Source organism: Elephas maximus, chromosome 4, assembly GCF_024166365.1.
Source record: "Elephas maximus indicus isolate mEleMax1 chromosome 4, mEleMax1 primary haplotype, whole genome shotgun sequence".
Classification (NCBI taxonomy): Eukaryota; Metazoa; Chordata; class Mammalia; order Proboscidea; family Elephantidae; genus Elephas; species Elephas maximus.
This window is the reverse complement of record NC_064822.1, coordinates 171,817,602-171,830,792: the sequence shown is the minus strand read 5'-3', so window position 1 is coordinate 171,830,792 and position 13,191 is coordinate 171,817,602. Positions and strand designations below refer to the sequence as shown.

At 39.5% G+C, this 13,191-nt stretch overlaps 1 protein-coding gene across 1 annotated transcript in view; it reads left to right on the top strand.

The window, feature by feature from the left end:
• Window positions 1–13,191, top strand: part of ALDH1L2 (aldehyde dehydrogenase 1 family member L2) — a 92,230-nt gene that overhangs the window by 72,332 nt on the left and 6,707 nt on the right. Inside the window, exons 19-22 of the mRNA XM_049884233.1 lie at window positions 3,663–3,761; window positions 6,021–6,186; window positions 8,777–8,882; window positions 12,272–12,471. Coding sequence (XP_049740190.1) covers window positions 3,663–3,761; window positions 6,021–6,186; window positions 8,777–8,882; window positions 12,272–12,471 — 571 coding nt within the window. The remainder of the gene's footprint in view (window positions 1–3,662; window positions 3,762–6,020; window positions 6,187–8,776; window positions 8,883–12,271; window positions 12,472–13,191) is intronic.

Genomic DNA, 13,191 nt, shown 5'->3' with positions numbered 1-13,191 from the left:
TTGTTGTTACTAATTGATACATTCTGTTTTAGACCTAGTATATTATTATTTTTAAAATTTTATTGTGCTTTAGGTGGAAGTTTATAGCTCAAGTTAGTTTCTCATTCAAAAACGTATACACATACTATTTTGTGACATTGGTTGCAATCCCCACAATGCAACTGCACGCTCCCCCTTTTCACCCCAGGTTCCCTGTGTCCATTCAGTCCTGTCCCTTTCTGCTTTCTTGTCTTGCTTTTGGGCAGGAGTTGTCTGTTTGGTCTTGTATATTTGATTGAACTAAGAAGCATGTCGTTCACGTGTGTTATTGTTTGTTTTATAGGCCTAGCTAATCTTTGTCTGAAAAGCAGGCTGCAGGAGTGGTTTCAGTTCTGAGTTAACAGAGTACCTGGGGGCCATAGTCTCAGGGGTTCCTCCTGTCTCTGTCAGACAAGTCATTAAGTCCGGTCTTTTATTGTGAATTTGGATTTTGTCCTACATTTTTCTCTGCCCAGGACTATCTGTTGTTGTCCCTGTCAGAGCAGTCTGTGGTGGTAGCTGAGCACCATCTAGTTCTAGGCTCAGGCTGGTGGAGGCTCTGGTTCATGTGGTCCTTTAGTCCTCTGGGCTAATATTTTCCTTGTGTCCTCTTTTGTTTTCTTTATTCTTCTTTGCTCTGGATGGGATGGGACCAGTAGATGTATCTTAAATGGCTGCTCACAAGTTTTTAAGATCCCAGATGCTACTCTCCAAAGTAGGATGTAGAACATTTTCTTTATGAACTGTTATGCCAATCAACCTACATGTCCCCCTAGACTGTGATCCCCAGCCCCCAGCCTCAGCAACTCAGTCCAGCAAGGCATTTAGATGTTTCTAGGAAACTTCTGTACCTTTGCTTTGGTCAGGTTGTGTGGACTTCCGCTATATTGTGTGTTGTCTTTCCCTTCACCAACATTGACACTTGTCTACTATCTAGTTAGTGATTTCCCCTCCCCACCTTCCTAACCATCAAATAATTTTTTTTTGCCTGCGGGTAAACCTTTTCTTGAGTTTTTATAATAGTGGTGTCATACAATACTTGCCCTTTTGTGACTGACTCATTTCACTTAGCATAATGCTCTCCAGATTAGTCCATATTGTGAGATGTTTTATGGACTCATCATTGTTCTTTTTCAATGCGTAGTACTGTATTGTGTGTATGTACCATAATTTGTTTATCCATTCATCTATTGATGGCATTTAGGCTGTTTCTATCTTTTTGCTATTGTGAATAGGAGTGCAATGAACATAGGTGTGCATATGTCCATTTGTGTAATAGCTCTTATTTCTCTAGGGTATATTCCTAGGAGAGGGATTGCTGGATCATATGGTATTTCTATTTCTAGCTTTTTAAGGAAGTGCCATATTGTTTTCCAAAGTGGAATGTTAAATGGTACAACCACTTTGGAAAACAATCTGCTTTCTCTTTTACAAATTGGGTTTCTGGTAAGACTTTCTATATACAACAAAGAGTTCCATATAAAAACATAATTGCAATGTCAATTTCCTGGTCTTAACAATGTAAAATGGTTTTATAAGATACCATCATGTGGAAAGCTGGGTAAAGGGTACAAAGGACCTCTTGTACTATTTTTGTAACTCCTTATGAGTCTTAAACTATTTCAAAGTATAAAAAATTATTTTTCAAAAACTTAAAGGTTAAAATAAAAATCATTCACCTAGACCTCATTCTTCATTTCTGAGATATGAGCATACAATGAGCAGATGCTGGATACAGATTGTGCCAACGCGTCTTAAACTTCTGGTGGAAGCTTATGGTCTTCCAAGTTCTGTGCTATGTATCTTCTAGCCTATACACTGAGTCGAACCTGTTCACCATTCCCCATAACTGCAAACTTAATGAACACTCACAGCAAAACTTTGCCACGTAAGGGAGCCAAAGGAAACAGAGCAGTCTGGGAGTTAAGGAAGGGCCAAGCACTTCTGTGGCCAGAGCCTGTGGGGTGGCCCATCTGAGGTTTCAGAGACAATGTCTGTAGGTGCATGGACCAACATCAGGAGTCAGGACTTTCTCGGATATCTGGGTTTCTGAGAGCCTTCCAGAGAGGTGCCTGGGGAAAACACAAAAAAGGGAATAGGGATTTTTACTCTACCACAGTCCATTACATTCTTAGCACATCAAGCTGAACGTTAGTCTTCACTAGATATCTTACAACATTAATTGTACAACATAAATAAAAAGGAATGAATAAACATTGCAAAGGGTGAAATAGGAGCCCTCATGGCACAGTGGTTAAGACGTACAGCTGCTAACCAAAAGGTTGATAGTTCAAATCCACCAGCTGCTCCTTGGAAACCCCATGGGGCAGTTCTACTCTGTCCTATAGGGTCACTGTGAGTTGGGATTGACTCGATGGCAATGAGTTAAGGGTGAAATAATTGAAAGCAAGAAGAAAATCCCAGTGTAGTGACTACAGAGAACCCCTCTTTGCTTTCCCTAATTTTGAGTATTCACAGAGTAGTGAGTTTGATATTAGCCACCATCACACTCTTGAAAGAGAAGCTTTATACTAAGCACCATAGGATGGAAAGATGTAACCTTAAAGAGGCCTAACTCCTACCGTCTGTTGTTAGCTGCCATCGAATGGATTCTGACTCATGACGACCCCTTGTGTGCAGAGTAGAACTGCTTCGTGGGGTTTTCAAGGCTGGGACCTTTCGGAAGCAGATTGCCAGGCCTTTCTAGCAATTTCCCAGGAAGTTATACATATGAATCACCTGGGGATCTTGTTAAATGTAGATTCTGGTTCTGTATACCTGGGGTGGAAATGCAAATTCTCAGCCAGGAACTGGATAGAAAGGCAAATTCTCAGCAGAAGTTCAAACTGGTTGGAAGCCCTGGTTTCAAGGTACTTTTGGGTGGATTCAAACTGCCAAGGTTTTGACTAGCAGTCAAGCACTTAACCATTTGTGCCATCAAAAAAAAAAAAAAAAAAACAACTAGGGACCCATAATCCAAGATAATTAACATATTTTTTGAAATGTTTAAAGATAGTAAAATGTATATACAGGGAAAACATATGTTATTTCAAAAAGTCTATTATAATTTTTACCTGGTCCAGAAAGGTTTCCTGGAGGTGAATTAGAAACTAGATTTGGAAAGGAAGATGCACGAAACTCCCTCATTCTTTCAGATCTGTCATTTACGACAGCCTTCATTTCAAAGATTTTTTTCAAATTTCTCCTTGAAAAACAGATTTCCCCTTTTTTTGTGTGTGGTGTGGAGGATTTCTAAACATTCATGATTTATACCAACAGACTTAGACATTTTAAAAGCAAAATTTGGTACCAAAGATTACATTTAAATTGATAGAACAATCTAGGTTTTCTAGCAACACAAGATTTGTCTTTAATGGTAAGTCCTTATCATTACACACAGTTTTTTTAAGTGCTAGTGAACCAGAAGGGGGGAAAGAAGAAACAAAGCCCCTAAAAAAACATGCTAGATCAAAACCGAATATCTCAAAGTTGTTTCTATCACTAATTAGGCTGAGGTGATTATGTTTTTCCACAACTTCTCTGTGTTGTCTGCTGTCTTCCACACTCTGTGTGTGTACAATTTTATGACAATCTTGACCTTCCCAAGTGATGTTAACAATATATTTTCTCTTCTGCATCCAAAGGGTATGGGAGCAGTATTTTTCAATAAAGGAGAGAACTGTATTGCAGCTGGGCGGTTGTTTGTGGAAGAATCCATCCATGATGAATTTGTGACAAGAGTGGTAAAGTATCTCAGCAGCTCTGTGAATTGTAGAGAAATGGTTTTTACCTGAAAAGTACTTCCTGGGCTATTAATACATTTTTAGGTCTGATAATAGTATTGCGGTTATGTTTTAGAAAATAGTCCTCCTTTTACAGCTGTATGGTGACATATTTGTAGATTAAATTAGGTGTCTGGAGTTTGCTCCAAAATAACAGAGGAGGGGAGGAAGTGAGTTGAGGGGGATAAGGAGTTGGTAGTTTTTGAAGCTAGGTTATAGGTACATGGGTGGTTCATTATTTGTATATTTTTATAATTTTTTATAATAAAAAGTTATAGATCTATATAAAAACTTGATAAAGTACACTTAAAAGTTGTTATTACCTATACCTTACTCTGCATTTATAATGTATGAAATCCTTGACATTTGTGGGAGGTATACTCCTAGATTTTTATAAATCTCTAAAATGACTATGGGAGATGTACCACTAGATCCTTACAAATCCTCAGTTCACAGTTAGGGGCTGTCTTAGTCCTCTAGTGCTGCGATAACAGAAACACCACCAGTGGATGGCTTTAACAAACAGAAGTTTATTCTCTCACAGTCCAGGAGGCTAGAAGTCTGAATTCAGGGTGCCAGCTCCAGGGGAAGCCTTTCTCTGTCGGTTGGCTCTGGGGGACGGTCTTTGTCATCAATCTTCCCTGGTTGAGGAGCTTCTCAGCACAGGGACACCAGGTCCAAAGGATGCGCTATTCTCCTGGCTCCTGTTTCTTGGTGGTATGAGGTCCCCCTGTCTCTCTGTTTGCTTCTCTCTTTTATATCTCTAAAGAGATTGGCTCAAGACACAATCTAATTTTGTAGATTGAGTCTTGCCTCATTAACATAACTGCCACTATTCCCATCTCATTAACATCATAGAGATAGGATTTACAACACATAGGAAAAAACTGGTGGACAATCACATAATACTGGGCATCATGGCTTAGCCAAACTGATACACATATTTTTGGGGGACACAATTAAATCCATGGCAGCAGTGCAGCATATGATTCCCTCCACTAAAATAAACAAAATGTCATTAGGATGATAATATTCAGCACAAATTTGCTTATATTTGCAAAACCAGAACCCAGCTTTTTTTTTCAGAGCCAATTCCTCACCTCCTGCGCTCCCCCAAAAATAAAGGTGTCCTTCCTTCATGAGAAGGGAGAATGAGGAAACCATACAGACAGACACATGGGGGCAGTCAGGTAGGCAGCGGCTGCCTCCTGAACATCACGATTTACAGGACTACATGTCATGGGCTTTCAGGGTCACCTGCACTTTGTTGGGAGCTTTAAATACTGAGACCAGAAATGTCAAGGATTTGATGTATCAGTCCATTAACAAACATGTTTTGCATACATGCTATTTGTATTCATTCACTGATTCAACAGCTATTTCTTGAGCACCTACCAAGTACCAAGCACGCTGTGTTAGGTGCTGGGATTACAAAGGTGAGCAAAGCAGATAGGGTCCCTGCCCGCTTAGAGCTTCTAGTCCAGCACAGGGCCCTGTGCAGGGCACTGAGGGATTATTGCTAGACCTAAATTCAAATTCATGGCCCTGCTAGGTCACGGAAACTCCCATTCTTTCCTTTTGCTAGAATTGGACTTAACATTAGAAAATACAGAAACAAATTAAGATAACTGAGGAACACAAGAAGCAATTACAGAGACATGTCAGCGATGAACATCGTGTGATAAAGACTGGTTTTCCTCTGAAGATTCTAGCAATTCCTCTGGCATGGCTATACCATGAGAATTTCAAAAGAACAGTTGGCCACATTTGGGGTGGAGAAACAAGATTAACCATGTGGCCATTTTTTATTTTGCTATGAAGAGAATAAGTATGCAGTGTTAACAAAAATTCCAGAATGTCAGTTTGCTATTATAATGGATTAACACTGAGGGTAATTTTCATGTAGCAAATGTAGTTTATGTTCTGTTAGAGCACAGAGAAAGCTTGGCCTTTCAAGTCAGGAAAACTCTACAGTATTTAGTGGCTGCATGCCGTTGGGCAAGTCGCTTAACCTCTCTAAGTCTCAGTTTCTTCTCTGTAAAATGAAAATAATAAGTACCTACCTCCAGTGTTGCTATGAAGACTAAAAATGACAACACATCTATAAATAGCTTAGTACTACCCCCACTCCAAACACCCCCACTACCTGGTAGAAACTCAGTCAAGTGTAGCCATTGTTACTAACAGTGAATTATGTTTTGTGAACTGGGTGACGTACAGGTAGAAGAAATTAAAAAGATGAAAATCGGTGATCCACTTGACAGATCTACTGATCATGGACCCCAAAATCATAAGGCCCATCTGGAAAAGCTTCTGCAATACTGTGAAGCTGGAGTGAAAGAGGGGGCCACCTTGGTGTATGGGGGAAGACAAGTCCAAAGGCCAGGTAAGATCACCTCCATAGGATGTTTACAGGGCGTTTGGCTTCTTAAATTGGAATGGATGGGAACAGTGTTCATTGCAGCACCGTGTTACCTCAAAAGCAAATGGTGGTGTTTATATTATGGTCAGAAGAATTAATTTCTAGATCCTGCTTGACTACTTCTAAGCTGTGGCACCTTGGACTGCATAATTTTTCTGAGCTTGTTTCCTCCTCCATAAAATGGGATGAAATGTGCATACTCTGCTTTACAAGGATGTGAAAATCAAATAGCAAAATGGATGTGGTAGGTCCCTAGCTGCAGAGGAAACAAATGTGATGGAGAACTATGTTACTCAGGCTCTGGGGATCTTGATTCTTGGCACTGTGAAATATAATCTTAGAAATCATAGCCTGGGACGGATTTATTCCTGTTACCTAAAGCAAGACTTGTTACTGAAATATGTGAAAGGCTCAATGTCATGATACTCAAAAGGAGAGAAAGACAAATGACTACAAAAACCCATTTTTCACTATGTAGGTAGTTTGTGCACCAACACCTTACGCCAAAATTGTTAACTACAAGGGGGCAAAAAAAAAATCAACATTTATCTGGGATTTCCTGTAAGAACTGAATTTCAGGATAAACAAGCAGCTAATAAAGGAGACTCTTCTTTACAGAAAAATTCCTGCTCGTTAATATAGAATGATTGAATTAGAGAAATCACCATTTTGCATCCATAATTTAATGAAATAATTGATCCAGGTAATGATCGTCAGTGGAAGTTAGTTATTAGTTCAAGGGTTGATAGGGATCTAAGTATCTGCAAGGTATCAAAGTATCACCCCTGAGATTACTTGCCGGTCATAAGGGGAAAAACATAGCTTTATTATGATGGAGGAGTCAGGCTGTTACCACCTGATAACATTGGTCAATCTTAGCATCATTGAAGGAGGGATAACTGAATGTTATGTGTTTCCCAATGGGATGCAGTGTGTAATACACAGTGTCACCTATAAAGTACGCTTGCCAAAAATGTTGAATTTGGATCTAATCATGCCTTTAGATCAGACTTTCCATTTACAAGAAATTTGAGGGGGGAGGGGGGCAAATTAAATATCACCCCAGAGAAGCAATGACAAATCTGAAACGTAAGATATTGTACAGGACAAATGACTCAGTCTCTTTAACAAATCAATGGCATGAAAAAATAAGGGGGAAGAGGAGACCGGAAAAGGTTCTAGTTTAAAAGAGCCGCGATGAAATGTGGGGTCAGAGACTGCTGTAGCTCTCAGTAGTTAATTACCCAGAGGTGAGATCACAGGCTTTTCTTTTCTTACACAGCAGTTAGGATGCAAATGAATGTTTTAAGATTCATTGTGGGTTGGCTTCCCTCAAACCCTCCTCCAGGGTGAGTTGACACAGGAAATCTCTTCTGTGCATGTAAGGCTCCAGGTTTACCTTGCAGGCAAAGGGGTCTAGGGAACAGGGAAAAGGACTAAGTGGAAAAAAAAGGCTTTATTCAGCTGCACCTCTCCTGACCATCCTGTTGCCAAAACCCAAACCCACTTGCCAAGCTTTGTTTAAATTCAAATAGCATTGCAGCCCTGTCACCATGGGTACATGACCAGAAAGAACACTTTCCCCACTAGCTGTTATTGTTGGGTGCCCTCCTCAAGTCAATCTGACTCCTAGTGACCCTATAGAACAGAGTAGAACTTCCCCCACAGCGTTTCCTAAGGCATAACCTTTACAGGAGCAAATCGGCTTCCATGGAGCCGTTGGTGGGTTTGAACCACTGACCTTTCGGTTAGCAGCCAAAATCTTAACCATTGTGTCACCACTAGCTACCAGATTAATTACTTTGGTACAATTAAGCAGTCCTAGGTAGTCACAGACACAGAGAAAGTTACCGTGGGTCAGAACAGGGAGGAAGGCGTCTCTGACAAGGAGAAGGGACTGGCAGGGAGAAAGAGGCCCAGTTCCCAGCCTCCCTATCAGAGAATGCTCTGAGCCCAAAGCCTCAGCTTAGGCAGCCTGGATGGGAATCCTAAAGGCAGACCACCCTCCCAGCACAACCAAATGCAGTATGTAGAACTTTCTTGAATCCTGAGTCAAAAAAATCAAGTATAAAAAAGATATTTTTGAGACAGTCAGGGAAATTGAAATATAAACTATGGATAAAGAATTAGCATTTTTGTTAGGTGTGATAAAAAAATGTATTATGGTTATCTAAAAAAAGTTTATTTTTTACAGATTTGTACTGAAATACTTGAGAGTGAAAGTTATAATCTATGGAATTTGCTTTAAAATTTTTCAACAAGGAATAAAGTGAATCAAATACAGCAAAATATACAAATAATTATTTATTTGACAACTGTATTATTTTCTCTACTTTTACATAGATTGAAATTTTCATAATAAAGACATGAAAAAACAACCTAGGAATGCTAGCTCCAGATAGAGAAATGAAAGTCTTTCTGGTTTTACTGACCCAGAAAAAAAAAAATTTTTTTTTTTTTTGAGGGGAAGAAAAATAATAATATAATTAAGCAAGAGAACTATTAATTGAAAATTGCCAGTAATTGAAGTTCTTTTCTTCTCTTTTTCACATAGGCTTTTTTATGGAACCAACTGTGTTCACAAACGTAGACGACCACATGTACCTTGCCAAGGAGGAATCCTTTGGGCCTATTATGGTCATTTCTAAATTCCAAAATGGGTACGTTCTTCAGGAACAATTTAACTTGGGCTTTGATTAGGTTAAAGAATTTCCCTCTACCATTGTGCTATATAAAAAAAAAAAAAAGCATAAAATCATAAGTATAACTGACTTAAACAATTAGAAGAGAATACTTTGCTAACCAGTATAGATCATAATAGATTTTTGCTTTTTAGCTTTAATAGCTAGCATGATGGGATTTTTAGCTGGTTAAATTTTAGTTTTGTATAGTTGACATTTTAAATGTATGTGAAAAAAGGTAAATACATAACTGAGAAATAAGAGAACTGGTTTTCAAGCTTACATTCCTGGGAAAGGCAGCTTCTGTGAAATCTGATTTTCCCAAAGAAAGACTGCTGCTATCATAGGACGGTGCTTCCCAAAGAGCCTGATATTCAACTTTTAATAGAAATGTCCACACCAAAAAACCAAACCCATTGCCATCAAGTCCATTCCAACTCATAGCAACCCTATAGGACGGAATAGAACTGCCTCATAGGGTTTCTAAGGCTCTCCTTGGAATTTGAATTGCCGACCTTTTGGTTAGCAGTCAAACTCTTAATCACAGTGCCACCAGGGCTCCAAAAATGTCCACAGTCACCATACAATCAACTGTAAATTATATATTGGTTAGTTATTTGATAGGAAACTTCATAAAGTGTTCTCCATATCAAACAGGCCCATATGGTAACTGAGGTCATAAAACAATATTTAATACAATTGAGTCTCATGGTGTACTACCCACAAGTCTTCAGAATTCTGGCTTTAGATTTACATCAACCAATGAGAAGATGAAAAAAAAAAAACAGATACAGAGTTCAGAAGGGTTTCTTGGACTGTAATAGGCACATTGTAAGAGGCTTCTAGGAACACTAAGCTGTAATGAATAGCCTTTTGACTTCCTGATTTTAGGATGTCCTACCTGTTGCCATTGAGTCGATTCTGTCTTCTGGCGACCCTATAGGACAGAGTAGAACAGCCCCATAGGGATTCCAAGGAGTGGCTGGTGGATTTGAACTGTTGACAAAAGGGTTAGCAGCCAAACTCTTAACCACAGTGCTACCAGGGCCCCCAAGGATGCCCTGCTATCCCTTATTTCTCATTTTAAATTCTCCTAGAGGATAGTTTTTATGCTAAATATGCAGGCATTAGAAGCCAGATTTGGGGGTTATAAAAAAAACAAAACAACCCAACCCATTGCCATGGAGTCGATTCCAATTCATAGTGACCCTAAACATGGATAATTCACAGTCTCTGTCTTCAAGGAAAGGAGCCCTAATGGTGCAGTGGTTAACGTGCTTGGCTGCTAACTAAAAAGTTGGTGGTTCAAACCCACCAGCCGCTCCACAGAAGAAAGATGTGACAGTCTACTTCCATAAAGATTTCAGCCTTGGAAACCCTATGGGGCAGCTCTACTCCATCCTATAGGGTCCCTATGAGTCAGAATTGACTTGATGGCAATGAGCTGGGGTTTGGTTAGGACCTTAAGGAGCTTACTGTATAATAAGGAGACAGGCAGTTAGTTCACAGAGGGCCAAAGGTAAGGTGATGCAATGAGTAGGAGCACTCCTCTGCCTCTGCACTTTAAGATCTCTGTGACCTTGGGCTAGTTATTCAATCACTGTGGGCCTCGGTTTCTTTATTTGTAAAATTTGAATAATAACTATTTCTTTGGGTCATTCTGAGGACTAAATAAGTTAGTAGTTGCTGCTGCTGCTACTGTCATCCTCACGCTTCTTATTCTAGCAGTAGCCAAGGTGTGGCATGGGACAATGGCACCTCAATCATCCTCAAGAAGTGGTATAAAGCCATCTTTCTGCCTCCAATTCAGTCTATAAATATTTGAGTCTTTCTCATGTACCAGGCATTAAGAAATGTGAGAGTTTTAGCAGCATCTCAGTTTTCTCCAAGCTAGGTTCCAAATTTCTTGTGCAAGTTTATAATTAGGCACAGTTAAGATAAGGTCGCTAGGCGGAGCAAGCAGTTTGCAATCAGCAGCTAACCTAAAGGTTGGTGGTTCAAACGTACCCGGCAGTGCTGCAGAAGAAAGTTCTGGAAAGCTGCTTCTGTAAAATTTACAGCCAAGAAAACCTTATGGAACAGTTCTACCCTGTAACCCATGGGGTCACCATGAGCTGGAACCGAGTTAATGGCAATGGATTTAGTTTTTTTTGTTTTATAGTAGAGATCACCTTTGAAAATCCATTAGGAAACACTACTGTGAAACCTATGTTATTTTTCAATAAGTTCAACACAACTGATTTTCCCTCCAGTTTTGGAACAGAGTCTGTTTCTTTGCTGGGACACCAGATAAAATACTTGACTTGCATTTATAGGCCATGCTCATAAAAAAAAAAAAAATGTGTATTTTTAAACATTAGAATCACACTCAAAAAGGGGGAACAGGCACATTGGTTGAAACCACACCTGAATGAAGAACAACAGGTGCCTGTTTCCACTTCCCTGAGCACACACATACTGAGTCAAAAGGCAGGGGAACCTTTACTCTTTTTAACTCAATGGGCACATGTCATTGGATTCACTCCCTTACAATGATGTAACATCACCATATAAAAAAGCTTCAGAAAAAAAAATTTTTTTTGACGAAAGTAATAAGACATTGTAGTCCCTGTCCTCAGGGTGCTTCAAGTCTCGTTGGGAGGTGAACCACAAATACCCAGAAAGCGAAGCCAGTACCACACAGTTCATTCTACCAAAATACTGAGTTTGGAAGAATATGCGTACCCTGATTGTATCTGACATTTATTGTACATTTACCAGGTTCCAGACACTATTAGTTCATTTCATCCTCACCACAATTAGGTAGGTACTTCCATTTTTCACCAGAGTAAACAGAGGCACAGGAGAGGAAGTCATTTGCCCAAGGTCAGCCCGGCAGCCTGGCCTCTCACTTAACCACTGCACTCTCATATCTCTTCCAGTGGAGCCGGTGGGGTCTAGAAAGGCTTCACAGTGAAGCACCGAATGAGCTTTAACCTGTGTGTGCAAAACCTGAATAGCTGGAGGGAAATAAGGGGATGCTCCGAGAATATATCTAGAAGGGGGCTGAAGGAGAGGGGAGAAATGGGGAGATCATGAGTGAGATGCATTGAAGAACATTAAAAAGATGACTTTGGATCCAATTTTAAAAGATGTCTCATGGTATATATGAAAAATATAATACAAAACTGTAATATTTCATTGAGAGTTTGTTTTGGTGTAAGCCTGGAACATCTTATTTGGAAAAATTAAGCAGTCTGGCAGGAATGTTTAGCTGTTTCTACCAGATGAAATAGCTTGGAGGGAAAAAAAAAAAAGATGACGACAAAATGAGACTGTTTTGCTTTACATTTAATGAAGTTGTATGTTCTCCTAAAAACATCTTGTAGGGACATCGATGGAGTGTTGCAGAGAGCGAATAATACAGAGTACGGTTTGGCCTCAGGGGTTTTTACAAGAGACATAAATAAAGCTATGTATGTGAGCGAAAAACTAGAAGCTGGAACTGTTTTTATCAACACGTACAACAAGACGGATGTGGCAGCACCGTTTGGTGGAGTCAAACAATCTGGTTTTGGAAAAGACTTAGGTATGGCCTTGTTTTTCTACTCTATGTTCTTTTGTTGCCACATTACAGAAAAGACTATGTTTAGAGCAACACTTGGGTATTATTTTGAAGGATGTTTCCAACATGGCAACTAAAAACCCAAAAACCTGCTGCCACTGAGTCAATTCCAACTCGTGGCGACCCTATAGGACAGAGTAGAACTGCCCCATAGGGTTTCCAAGGAGCGGCTGGTGGATTTGAACTGCTGACCTTCTGGTTTGCATCCGTAGCTCTTAACCACTTGCAGAAAGTTGGATCTGGCTTTAAAAGGGTACTGGTAGTCCAGTAATTAAGAGGTTGGCTGCTAACCAAAGGTCAGCAGTTGGAATCCACCAGCCGCTCCTTGGAAAGCCTATGGGGCAGTTCTACTCTGTCCTACAGGGTCGCTATGAGTCTGAATCAACTTGACAGCAACAAGTTTTTAATTTTGAAAAATCTTAAAATATTTTTATTTAACATTTATAAAGAATAAAGTACACAAATCACAGAAAAGTATTTTTTTTTTAAAGAAAAAGATTAATTTTGAAAGAAAAAGTTCTGAGAATAAATTTTTGGCTAAAATATGTTTGTTTTTTCATCTGATATTCAGCATGGCTTGGTTTAGCTTTCATGGAGCTAAGAAAACCAAGAAAATGAGTGGAAGGCAATAACCAGCTAGCTGCAGGAATAAATGCTGTCTGAATTGTTTGGCAGTCTTTCAGA